Source organism: Channa argus, chromosome 1 (assembly GCF_033026475.1).
Source record: "Channa argus isolate prfri chromosome 1, Channa argus male v1.0, whole genome shotgun sequence".
NCBI classification, from domain to species: domain Eukaryota; kingdom Metazoa; phylum Chordata; class Actinopteri; order Anabantiformes; family Channidae; genus Channa; species Channa argus.
Genome location: NC_090197.1, coordinates 31,160,620 through 31,173,905, shown reverse-complemented (window position 1 = coordinate 31,173,905; position 13,286 = coordinate 31,160,620). Strand labels below are relative to the sequence as shown.

General features: G+C 39.3%; 1 protein-coding gene across 2 annotated transcripts; it reads right to left on the bottom strand.

The window, feature by feature from the left end:
- Positions 1-50: 50 nt before the first annotated feature.
- LOC137131404 (follistatin-related protein 1-like) lies at positions 51-6,398 on the bottom strand. Of its 2 annotated transcripts, none has more exons than XM_067512625.1 (11): positions 6,219-6,398; positions 5,952-6,026; positions 3,713-3,802; positions 3,146-3,272; positions 2,861-2,890; positions 2,628-2,743; positions 2,300-2,418; positions 1,971-2,083; positions 1,706-1,816; positions 1,492-1,592; positions 51-1,027 (listed from the first exon to the last, which is right to left on the bottom strand). In XM_067512625.1, the coding sequence occupies exons 2-11, from the start codon at positions 6,024-6,026 to the stop codon at positions 1,013-1,015; spliced, it is 897 nt and encodes a 298-aa protein (XP_067368726.1). In that variant the 5' UTR covers positions 6,219-6,398; the 3' UTR covers positions 51-1,012. The 2 variants fall into 2 exon arrangements, with proteins under 2 accessions (XP_067368726.1, XP_067368717.1); XM_067512616.1 differs by having other exon boundaries at positions 3,146-3,275; positions 6,219-6,397.
- Positions 6,399-13,286: the final 6,888 nt, after the last annotated feature.

Sequence of the window (13,286 nt, the reverse complement as noted above, 5' to 3'; positions counted from 1 at the left end):
ATATTTATTAAATCTTAGTTAATTTGATAACTGATAACAAGTACACAGAATAGGTTTAGGATATTTATTGCACAGAGAAGGGTAGGATGGGGAGGGACTGAAAGCTTGGGCTCCCAGGTGAGGCAGGAAGGGAGAGGCAGCAAAGAATTCTAGGGAGTGACTGATCAACTTGTCAGGTACATGAGAATGTCTCTGAATATTATTTTCACTCCCCGTGTTCCATCATCCCTAATGATATGGTTTGCTGAAGCAGCTGATGGCTGGAAACAAGGACAGGACTTTCAAGGTGGCAGGTGAGTGAGGAGGGTGTAGCTGTGGTGGTGAGTTAATCTTGACGTTGAAGCACAAAGGGAGGAAATAGTGCAAATGCACAATCGAACAGATACATAACTTGATGAGTAATGAGCCACAATTGCAAATGAGTAGAAATCACCAAGAGCGGAGAAGCTGAGCAGTCAGAGTAAGATGGAAAGTTGTCTAGAGAACAGGAAGTTGGATACTACAAAACAGGAAGTCAGCCAAAATCGTGACACATCTTGCAGTTAGTCTCATACACATAATGTAGACTTTGACAAATACTTTCTTACATAAAAATGTGTTTAATAGAGCCACAGGTTTTGAAGTAATTTTGCATTAACTTCGCAAGTTGAATATACAAACGTAACGTGTAACGGTGAACTCATTAGGCCCAAATCATTCACCTGAGTCTTTTACTGGCTTTTAAAGACAAATGTATTCATTTATAATGACAATTGGCAGCTTGATATGACATGCAATAAATGTGCCAAGCTACTTTTAAATAAACTTTAAATACAGTATATGCCCACATAAATACATAGAGCAGGCTACAAGCTGTAGAGAAATAATAAGAATTGTAGATTAATTTTGAACTGTTCTTAGAAATATGAAGTGGTGACTTTGCTCTGCACTGAAGCAGTGAAATGTTCTTGTTTGGGGTTCGCGCCCACTTGTCTGCTGCTGATTGGCTGGTATAGGTGCAAAGGGTGTGGCCTCAGGTGAAGGTGTCCTGTTGGAAGTGGTAAAAGGCTGTTGGTGACCAAATTTTGTACTTTTAACTTCAACATAACATATTATACATTAACATTAAACATTCCATTCAGCCTAATGAGGAGTTTTAGTTTTGGAACTTGGTCCATTAAGAATGGAAGTGTAAATTGGACTTTGTGGTGCATTCAAGGACGCTGCAACACTGTTGCAAAACGGTATAGCTGCTTTTCTTTAGCACAGGAGTACTAACTGTGTTATTATCCAATAATTATAGAAGTGTTTATACATTTTGTTTGGTGATGCATTCAAGTGCTGTTATTTTGTTCAAATGTTCATTCTGCAAATAGAATCAACTTAGATATTTGCGTCACTGTGGTCTCTGCTTGTACATATTAAAGCAACTTTCAAATAAAGTGGTGAGACTTCTTTTCGCTTTGATTAAAAAAATCTAAATGCATTGCATTTCACATCTGAACACGCCACCTGTAACTTGTTCAGTTCAGCCACTCTCCTGCTCCACTCCTCTTCTGTCATTTCCTCTTCTTCTGCTCCTTCCTTAGCCTCTTCCTCCATCTGAAACTCTCCTGCAATACAAAAAACATCAGGTCATAAACAGAGCCAACTGTCATAATCTCGGCTAAATTCAGTAAAGAAAATGACCTAAAGAGGTCAGCAGTGTTTGCATGTGTGCCCTCACCATTGCAGGTCAGAGCAGTGCAGACCCAGTTTCCACAGGCACACACACACTTGTTACACTCCATGTGAGTTTCAGCACCATCCTCAAACACTTCATCCTCCAGAGCACACTCTGCAGTGAGGGAACAGACATGACAACCACTATTTATTCTGTTCATATTTTCAAATTATCTGAAGAAAGTGATACAGCAGTCACAGTGTTTTTTTTTTTTATTTAGTTGTGGTTATGTGTCCTACTGTGTTTGTGTTTATGTGTAAGTGATTACTTCTCTCAGGTGGGTGGTAGGTGGGCGTCAGACAGTTCGTAAACTCTGTTAAACTCAGCTTCCAGTCAGCGTTTTCATCTGACAGCGCAATCAAAGCATCAACACACAAAGACCTGAGGGAGACATACACACTAAATTAATGGTATCATCAACAATCACCACGCAGACACTAAAACCACAGACAACAATAACTGTGTCTACTTAACTGCACTTATTAAATATATAATGGAAGATTATTAATCATTCATTCCACTATTGTGTGTGTGTGTGTGTGTGTGTGTGTGTGTGTGTGTGTGTGTGTGTGTGTGTGTGCCTGTCCGCGTGTGTACCTGAGAAGCAGGTTAATCTCCAGAGTTTGGGAGTATGTCAGATTGAGGGCCATCTCGTTATGTTTCAGGAAGCCCAGAAACTCTCTGGAATCGAGCTGTGAATCCCCGTTATCATAAGTCTGCGACACACAAACACAGACTTAAACCAGCAATCAAAAAATAAAATACAGGACTTTTTTGCGAGGGGGAGCATTATTTGAATTGTTTTTCTGTTACACAATCAGCAACAGTGCTAAAGTCAAATAACAATTCAAACAATTAAAGGTGTTATTCATGATTTGGCCTATGGTTTTCAGTCAGTAACACCACACAGAAACAGAGGTCGGACCTGAAAGTATGTTTCCAGGACGTCATGAGCTGACGACGCATTTAATTTCACCTCCTCCTGAACCCACTGGATCACTTGCTCTCTCAGCCAGTCGCGATCAGACGTGAAACACACAACTGCAAACACAGGCCGACAACGCAAGACTGTAAAGCTGATGTACTCTGTGGATAGAGTCAAAACCTGTATTTTTGAAAACGAATTTTTGTTAATTTATGAATAATTTGCAGACTTACTCGGGCTCACATCTGTCTTTGTTGGTTTCTCTGCAAAAACACAAATCTTTCACAAGTCATATAGGAATCCTCCACAGCCTGTATATAGACAAACATGTTGGGAGCCTTCTACAGCAGAAGAAGAAGCCACAATTTTCTCGGAAATAACTTCTAACTGACAAAAGTAATAAAAAGAAAAAAACTTAATAGATTTTTTTTTTTAATACAACAAACTCTATTACTTTTGCTTGTTTTTTGGGTTTTGTCCACGTCTGTATGTATGTATAAGTGTTTTTAAAGACTGACCCAGACAGTGTCCCTTGTGCTGCACGTGTATCTTGGTCTGGGTGATGCAGGCATCTCTGTGCAGCTCACAGTGGTTCCTGTAGGATTTCCTGTTGCTGCCACAGACCCAGTGCTCTGACACCCCACACTGCTGCAGTGAGACAGGGAGACAGAGGGACAGTGAGAAAGAGAGACAGAAACAGGGAAACAGAGAGATGGAGAGACAGTATCAGAGGCAGTACCTTTTAATGTAGGAACAACAGTAAAATCTACAAGAAATAAAAAGCACTAATCAAGGTTTTTTTAGGTAACAAGTTATTTACTAACTAGTTTAATCTAATGCTGAATAGACGAAACATTTGATAAATGTCCCTTTAAAAAATTATGAGAAGAAGTAAACCTTAAAACATGTCGAGAGAAGAAATAAACAAATCCTGTTATTAATATTAGAACATTGTCTGAATCAGTGAAGCTCTCTGGAGCTATTTCCTGCTTCTTTATAAACAATCATGGAAAAGTCAAACAATTATTTAGGATTTCAATGACATAATGCAGTATTTATACACATAGACAAAACAGCGATTTTACCTGTAAGCAGCGACAGACTTGCTCTCCTCTGTCAGTCAACACACACTCTCTGCCTGCACCGCAGAAAGTCCTGGCACACACCAACTGATCCTGACACACAAACACAAAGTTAAAGCAAACAATGGGAAGGTGGGAAGTGTGTATCAGTAAGTGTGTGTGTGTGTGTTGCAGATGGTGACCTTTGACCTCCCACTGGGAGAGACAAATGCCACTTTAAATGACAATGATGCTCTTGACACACACACATATTTTGAGGCAGCTGGAGAGTAGTTCAGCAAATTTACATTTTTCTTAACTTTTTTCCCAACATTGCTTCTGGTTTCAACCACAAACTGGACTCTTACTATAACATTAAACCTAAATACCTTAAAACCAAGTGTTAGACTTCAAAAAGTCCCAATAAGATGCGACTGAAAGCTTTATCCAAATATTTAAAACTTTTCCATACAAAGGTTCATGGAGAGCACCCACACAAACAATACAAACATCTGTCGCCTGTGGTTCTGCAGCTGACATCTGCTGCACCACACACAGACACACACACACACACACACACACACACACACACACACACACACACACACACACACACACACACACACACACACACACACACACACACACACACACACAGGCACACACAATGATCACCCATTTTTTTTCTCTGCTGATATATAATGTCCTTTAGATTTTTTCACCCCTCACTGCTCCCCACTGGTCACCATGTATAATAAGATTTATAACTCTTAAAATCTCTGTCTGAACATCACATCAATAGTGAGGACAAAAGTTTACCTGCAGGCACCATAGTTTGCACCATAGTTTTTCCCTGATTGTTTTGTTTTGTTTTAGCTGACCACCAGATAATACCAATCAATTAGTCAAACTTTAAGCAGCCTAGAAGACATAAAGGCCTGGATGTTCTAAATTCAGACAAAACAGAAATTATTGTATTGTAAAAATGAAAGAAATATGCTGGCTAACAATAGAATTATTTTAGATGACATATCTTTGGCCTCCAGTACTACTGTGACCAGGATATGTCCTTTACCTTGCACATATAACAAATCCCTTCTTCCACCTACAAAACACTGCCAATATTAGGAGCCTCCTTTCTAAATGTGATGCTGAAAAACTAGTCCAAGCATTTGTCACTTCTGGATTGGACTACTGTAATTCCCTACCTATAGGGGGTCTTATAAGCTCTTAACGGTCAAGCTCCATCGTATTTGAAAGACCTCGCTGTACTGTATTCTCCTGACCTCTTCAATCACAGAATGCATTAGAATGGAAGGCAAAACCTTTTGGTATCTAGCTAGGGATTTTTCTGTTTTGTTAGTCTTAACTTTATTATGTAATGCAATGTTATGAATTTATATAAATAAAGTTGAATTGAATTGAATCGTGCTAAAAAGTAGATTTAATCATTCAACACCTTTTTTTGATGCTGAGGTGATAAAAGAGCTGCAGAGGAAACTTTGGTTTGAACCAACGAGCACAGAGCTGAAACCAGTTTTCCAGCTGCAGGGGCCGAGACAAGACATGAGCCGCTGACAACCATAATCACACACATACCTAAGGACTCTTTTAGAAGCAGCTTTGTTAACTTGTTTAGACACTTTTACATTTTGCCTTGGCATGCTAACACCTTCCTAAATCATGTGCTGAGAGAGACACAAAACCAGTAGAAATAAGGCTGTCATGGACCTCTCAGACCCCTGGGCCTGTGCCCATTAGACCCTTTCTTTAATCCATCTATGCTCCTTTGACCCAAAGACACACACAAACTTGACTTATAACACTATAACACTGGACATTGCATTTTTAGGCCAACACCAGTGTTTTCAGAGTTAATGGATATTACTGGATATGAACAATTCAGCTCCAAAAGTGATTAAATAACCCCTAATACTAACATTAGTTATCACTGAACATTTGTTCTCTTGTTTTCATGGTGTAGCTGGACATCATCTGCATGGTTTTGTTGGAATTAAACCAAAGACTATTTAAGGGCTCAATGACCCAAGATCACCATCATAGCTTAGTTCAAGTAAACATTACCAGGGAATTGTGTCACTAGGACTAAGAACATCAACAGAACATTAAGAAAAGAAAACAGTTATCTTTTTGAGGTTGAGCTTGTTCAGAGTTTGGAAACAGTTGTCAAATTTATCAAGTGTTGTTGTTTAGTTTTAAAACGGCAGCTCTGATATTTTAGGATAAGATGAGATGGGTTTACCTTGGTCAGAGGAGAGGAGGAGGCAGGAGGAGAAGAAAGGAGCAACTGCAGCAGAAGCAGAGAGATGGTCAACATCTGTAGATCAGAGGAGGGAACAAGAGGACAGGAAAGGAAACAACAAGAAGGTAGATGACAAGAAAGGAGAAGAGAGGAGAGGAAAGGAGACAACATGAGGGATGGAGAAAAAAGATTAAATACGATTAAACAATACTACCATTAGTAAAGCAGCTGTACTGTTCCAGAGAAACATTGTTCAAACACTCTTACTCTGTTATCAGCCAGTCAGATTTTAATCAGCCTGTCAGTCAAAATCCAGGGAACTGACTACTCCAGTCAATCAGGTAGTAAATGTCTGTCCAAATGTCCAAACTGCAGCCAGTGCTTAGTACAGACTCTGCTCTGCAGTCAGAGAATGTCTGAGGTGCTACAAGCAAAGAGAAGACAAATGAGGAGTAGGAGGAGGGATGCTGGGAGAGAAAGGAGACCAGCTGTCCACAGCCCCCCCTTCAGCCCCTCCTCATCCAATCCACCAGCCACTGAAAAACACACACATGCAGACACACACACGTCCGCCGACATGTTCAGACAGCGTTGTTACGCAGCTTTGGCCTGTTGCACCAAACCTTTGTGCATTTTCGGCATGTTTTACTGGTGGTACAGCCTGAGTCATCCACACACAAACACTGCAAAAGTTAAAGTTACAAAAGTGAAAAGGTGATTGTTTTCATTTAATGAGCTAAAACAAGCTCTACACAGCATTCTACATGTTTTTCTCAGCAACACTTTAGATTTCAGCCTGCACATCTGAGCACTTAAGAAATGATTCTTTTTTTATGTGTTACATGCTCCATTTGATACGTTGTCAATCACATTCCAGCTCAGCTGTAGAGCCACAGTGTGACCAGCAGAGGACAGACTCACCATATTACATGTCAAAGTGTCCTTGGGATACTGAACCCCAAGTTGCTCCCGGTGGGTCAGGTGAGCACCTTGCATGGCAGCCACCACCATCGGTGTGTATGTGTGTGTGTGAATGGGTGAATGGGAATCAACATTGTAAAGCGCTTTGGATAAAAGCGCTTTATAAGCGACTATTTACCATTTACCATCATGGTCTCCAGTCTATCTTAGTGCCAACACAGAGAGACACACACAGACAGACAACTATTCACACTCACATTCACACCTACAGACAATGAACTTAATGTGCATGTCTTTGGGCTGTGGGACTCTCTCTCTGTCACACACACACACGCACATTAAGCATTAGACTATCGCTGCCTGGCCTGATTTATACCCAAATATCTTATTTGTGGACTCCCCAGTGGCCATATATTAGTGCACATATCACATAGATGCAACATTCATGGTTCAAATCCTGACATACTCAGAAGAGGATTACAGAAATGGACCTACGGCATCAGAGAACAAAATTGTTCTAAATAAAACAAAAAATAAACCCCAAATGTTCTGAGAAAGACAGAAAATAACCCAAAAAAATGAAATAATGTCTCAGTTGTTTTTAGTCTCTTTCAGTCAGGGAGGGGTGGGGGGGATTTTTTCATGGTCATACCCCTCTCACTCTCATGTCACATTTTTCAGTTTTTTCCCTAAGTGCTAAAAAAAATCCATGTGCACCACTTTTTAAAGCTGGAAACTATAAAGAAAGAGCAAAGCTCACACAAAGACTGTTTCCACCAATTTGTCAGTTCAGTCTTTATTCAGGAAGGAGCATGAAGCCCATGACTGGATAAATAAATATACAAGACAACAACCAGTATCCGCTGGAGCTGTTGTGGCTCTGTAGATCCCTACTGCAGAGACAACAACTGTAGCATCCTCTTGTACAACAACAAACCCAACTCATGCTGTTCACATGTGGTCACAATTGTGCTGAAAAGGCCAAAACAGAAGGAAAAAAATGTCAGATTAGGGGGGACTATCTGGAAGTGAACTGGTCTCACGTGGTCCCATCATCATACCCAAAATCATACGCACAAGCAGCTTCTGTCGTAACAAGTCTACTGAACAAATGAAAATAAGTTATTAACAACATTATTGTATTAACCTATAACATCACTAATATTGTGATCAGTATTAGAAACAAGGGAGAAAATGCTGGATGTATTCGTTGTAAAGCTCAAGTCATCTGATATCATAGGTCTATATTTGAAAAGAAATGTAAATTAAAGTAAAAGTAAATTTTTCACATATCTGTACTTCAGTTACTTAGATTTATTGTGGCTACTTTTACTCCAAAACATCTACATTTCTAATCAATGTACAGTATTAGCAGTACTCAAAGCGTTTGGCGTATTGTACCAAGTTTGCATTAACCATGCAGGAGTGCACACAGCTAAAGTGGAAACCCCGCACTAATGGTGTCACGTGGTCCCATCATCATACCCAAAATCCTACGCACAACTGGATCAACGGTTGTCAAACCTGAATTACCATACAGGAAATGTGGGCAGCTGATCAAGGGCCCCAGACTCCAAGGGGCAACAAAAGTGATATTCCTCTGTAGACAGGCAATTTATTGCAATTGTGCACCACTCATCGACCAGATAAACTCCAACTGGTCCTTAAGAAGAAGTAACAAGAAGCAAATCTCAAGCAGGTTGGCTGCACCTTCACAGAGGTACCATTATTTTGACGTGACACATTTGGCATTTGTCTATAAAAAATATTGAATCAAAATGTGAAATTGTTTTCATTTAATATATAATCTCGCAGGGTTAACAAAATGGTCAGTTGCCCATTTAGCACTAATCATTTTAAAACCAACGTCAAAAAGTTCAGTTAATTGCCCTCTTATTTTTCTCACATAAATTCTTTGCAAATCTTTCATCAACCTGCACAAAGCAGCTTCTGAACCACTCGTTCCATCTCGTAACAAAACGTTCTCTATGACTGCATTCTTGTCTCTCTCTCTCTCTCTCCCTCTCTCTCTCTCTCTCCCTCTCTGTCTCTGTCGGGTGTGACTGTCAGTTGTGTGTCCGAGGAGGTGCTGAAGTTCAGATAAGCTCACCTTCCCCTGTGCGCTGCAACACCAATCAAGCGCTTCCTAAAAATAGTGCGGAGAAGTCAGCCAGAGTGTGTCCACATCATTTTAAATGTGTGTGTTTGTGCTTTATTAAGGGAAGGTATGTGCTCGTTGTTCTCGTGAACCTAATGCAAGATGATAACAGAAGTGTGATACATGCAAAGATGGATTGCAGCGCCCACATGTGCGCACACACACACACACACACACACACACACACACACACACACACACACACACACACAGCAACACAAACAATGATAAGAACTAATATTCTGCTCACACTCTCTCTGCTGTTTGTCACTGAAACGCTTCTATGTGCAGAGTTTGCATGTTCTCCTCGTGCTTGCGTGGGTTTCCTCCAGTTTGAATGATAGAAACAAGATAGATACTTATACAAATGTTTGTGTTGCAGTAGCTGTTACACATAATAATATATGTACGAAGTAATAAGATATCAATAAAGTAAAAAATGCAATAAAATACGATACTAATAAAACACTGCACATTGTGCAATTTTGTGTAAAAATAACGCAGCATGTTCCCATATTGTCCACAGAAGTGTCAAAATGTGCATATATATCAAGAAACTGTTGCAGTAAGTTGTAGATAGTTGGTGAAGATCTGTCTCACATGGCAGAGAGTGTGAGTGTGAATGGTTGTCTGTCTGTGTATGTCTCATTGTGTTGGCTGGAAACCTGTCCATAGTGGGCCCTGCCACCGATGACAGCTGGGACACTTCATGGTAGTGTTTACTTAAATCGAGCTACCACCAGTTTCTCTCCTAGTTACGAGGTCCAGTGTGACTGGATGTTTTACAACCACTATGTGTTTAAAGCCCCTGAAAGATATCTAGTGTTCTTTGTGTCCTCCTCAGTGTTCGCTTCATCTAAAAATCAGACAGTTCCACTTAAGCCAAACACTGGGGCGTACTGTACAGTACTCAGAGGAGTTTTGCTATCAGCAGACCATTTGATTCAGACCATTTGATTCACAAACAACATCAACGAAAACCCAGAAATGATTCAAACTTACATGATGAAAGTGGAAAATCAGATAATGTCGCCTGGAGCTGAGACTGACTTCTCATTAGTTTGTAAACTGGGACACTTAATAGTCTATACTGCAAATCACAGTTTTCTCCCATGATACAATGGGCCAGTGCAGATATGTAAATATACTGTATGAAATAGTTTCTGCATCTGTTGACACTTTTTTAAGCAGCTTCTGTCGTAACAAGTCTACTGAACAAATGAAAATAAGTTATTAACAAGTAACATTATTGTATTAACCTATAACATCACTAATATTGTGATCAGTATTAGAAACAAGGGAGAAAATGCTGGATGTATTTGTTGTAAAGCTCAGGTCATCTGATATCATAGGTCTATATTTGAAAAGAAATGTAAATTAAATTAAAAGTAAATTTTTCACATATCTGTACTTCAGTTACTTAGATTTATTGTGGCTACTTTTACTCCAAAACATCTACATTTCTAATCAATGTACAGTATTAGCAGTACTCAAAGTGTTTGGCGTATTGTACCAAGTTTGCATTAACCATGCAGGAGTGCACACAGCTAAAGAGGAAACCCTACACTAATGGTCTATATTCAGACATAAAGCTGTTGAATTGGTGGTAAAATGTGCCTTGAAGGAATGCTGTGTCAAATTCCCTCTGCCATGTCAAAGTTCATCAAACAATAGAACATAGTGGCTCTTTAATTCTGTGTGTCCTCACCTTATGTCCAGCTGTCGGGACATTATACCAATGATTGTATCCGTGTTTTATTCCACAAATAATCGAGTACATTTACTTCTAATACTTAAATCAAATATAAATAATGTATTTATTTACTTTTACTGACTTTTACTTTTTTCTGTACTTCATCCACCACCTCTAAAATTTTCCTACAAAATGTTTAAATTCTACTTGTTGAAAAGAATTAAAAAGCCTGTCTTTCTTTTCTCATGGGAGAATTCTCGATTCATTCAATTCTGGAACTTCAAAATAGTTTGTTGCACAGTAGAGGACAAGCATATTTTCTGAGAGGGGGGGAACGTTGAGCTTGTCACATAATTTAAAAATCTCCCCTTTTCAAGTTACTAACAATTTGACAAATAACAAGAAAATGTGTGTCTTAGGCACAATGTTCTGTTGTGAGTTTGGCACAAGCACCGATCACCTGCAGCTCTTTGGAACAAGATGAAGCTTTATTTATCAATCCTGCGGTGTCATGCCCATTTTGTGAAAAGAATAAATTTCTATTTAAAAGTTGCTTTGATGAAAGGGTCATGAGTTGGAAGATGGAAGGCTTTTGCCAGGATTAAAAAAAATATCTCTCTGAGAATCTGCAGCTGTCCAGTCTTTTATTATTTTAATTTAAAGCCTGAAGAGATATACAGCAGCATATCAATTCTCAATTTAATGAAAATCCACATGCAGTGGAGCTGAATGGCATCACTTTATCATTAAACCACCTGCAGCAGTGTCAATTCAGTATTAGAGTCACAAACAGTATAACATATTAATGAATTACTTCATCACGGTTCATTAACTAAACTCAGAGTTTTCTTTGTTTTGGGAAAAGCTGCAGATATTCTGCTTACGTTGTGTTGTTCACCACTGTCTTTTCAAGTGTCACATGGGGTAACCGCAGTTTCAGATCAATGGGGGGGTGGGTGGGGCGGGGACTTTGCTTGCTCTCTTACATATGCTGATACTGGCCCGGAGGAAACCAGACTATCACAAGTTCTCTGGAAAGAAAAGACACAGTCAGTACAGAATTTGTGGGCTGATTAAAGAATGCTCCTGTCAGATCTTTTAACCCTTCTGTCATCCTGTACCCGTGAACAGTTTGACTCATGTAATTCAGTTCAGACCATGTGGGTGTTTAGATAAATAAAAATCTGTAAACTGGACCTAAAGTCAAATCACCTGAATGGAGAACTTGAATTGGAACTTTAGAGGAAGCAGAAATGCCAAAAAAGCAGACACACAAATTAGACTATAAACACATCAGGTGTGTAATGATTCTCCAAATGCACAATTTAATTCACATCTTTTTTTCAGGGGTGTGTTGGAAAACTACATGCTAATGGGCTCTGAGGTCTTCAAATCACAAACGACCTACACTCTGTACTGTATCTGAATGCCACAGCTGCGCATGCCATATCAATACTATGTTGTTAAAGTAAAACCTGCAGGTGCTCTGACAACAAGAACAGAGGAAATGTCAGATTTCAGCGGTTGACCGTGAGATGCTGTGACTCCAGGAGAGGCAGGGAATCGGGTGTGAGAAAGTCTGATCGGAGTCCATGGTTTCAGATTTTCTCATGGAAGAGCGAACAAATCAAATCAGATGTGGGTTCATTTGTGGTTCTAGGTTGGATTCATATCTGATGTGTGCTCTGGGACAGCCGTCTGAATGATTATATCAGTGTTTCTTTGTTTGGTTTTTCACACTGCACACACAATAAAGGAGTATGTGGACCAATAGGAAACTTTATAATGTGTTTTTTATGAAGAAGATTCTGTTCAAGCCAAACTCCAGGGAAGCAGCTTTTGAGGGAAGTGTGTGATTTGACAGTCACATGCTGTTTGTCCTGTAAGCAAGTGGCTCAGATTTCAGTTGAATTTGCATTTGCATTAGCAATTTGGGTCCTCAACAGCCTTTACACCAGAGCCACATGTCACTCAAACACACAAATGTGAACCATCAACATTTGATTTCAAAATTAATGCCTGAATATGATCTCAGAGTCTACAGTCATGCTTGTGGCTCCAAGAGGGTGTAATCTTTGGACTAAATGTTAACATCAGATTAGCTTTCAATGTAAATGTCCTAACATAACAGTATTAGGGAGGGGATAATCACATGGTTTGTGGAGTAAAAGGAGTGGAAAGCTCCAACATTATGATACACTTTGACTTACAGGCGCTCTTTTAATAATCACATTAAGCACTAAAAAAAGACAATTCCAGTTCACTTTCTAAATGTTTCCTTAAAAAAACACATAATTAGCTTCTAATAATGTATCTAAATAATTAGAGATGATGATGGAAAAATGTCAACAAACCAACAAATGTCAGCATAAAGGTAAAATATGAGCTAGGACAAATTTTCACTGGGATTTAAATTGAGCTACTTGAATGAAAAATCACCCAAAAGTCAAAAATAACATCAGCTAAAATAGACATGTTTTGCCATGAAACTTTTAGAAAATTATTGCTTTGTGATTGTTGATCTGTAACACATAGCGTTACCTTCTGACACATTGTGGGTTCA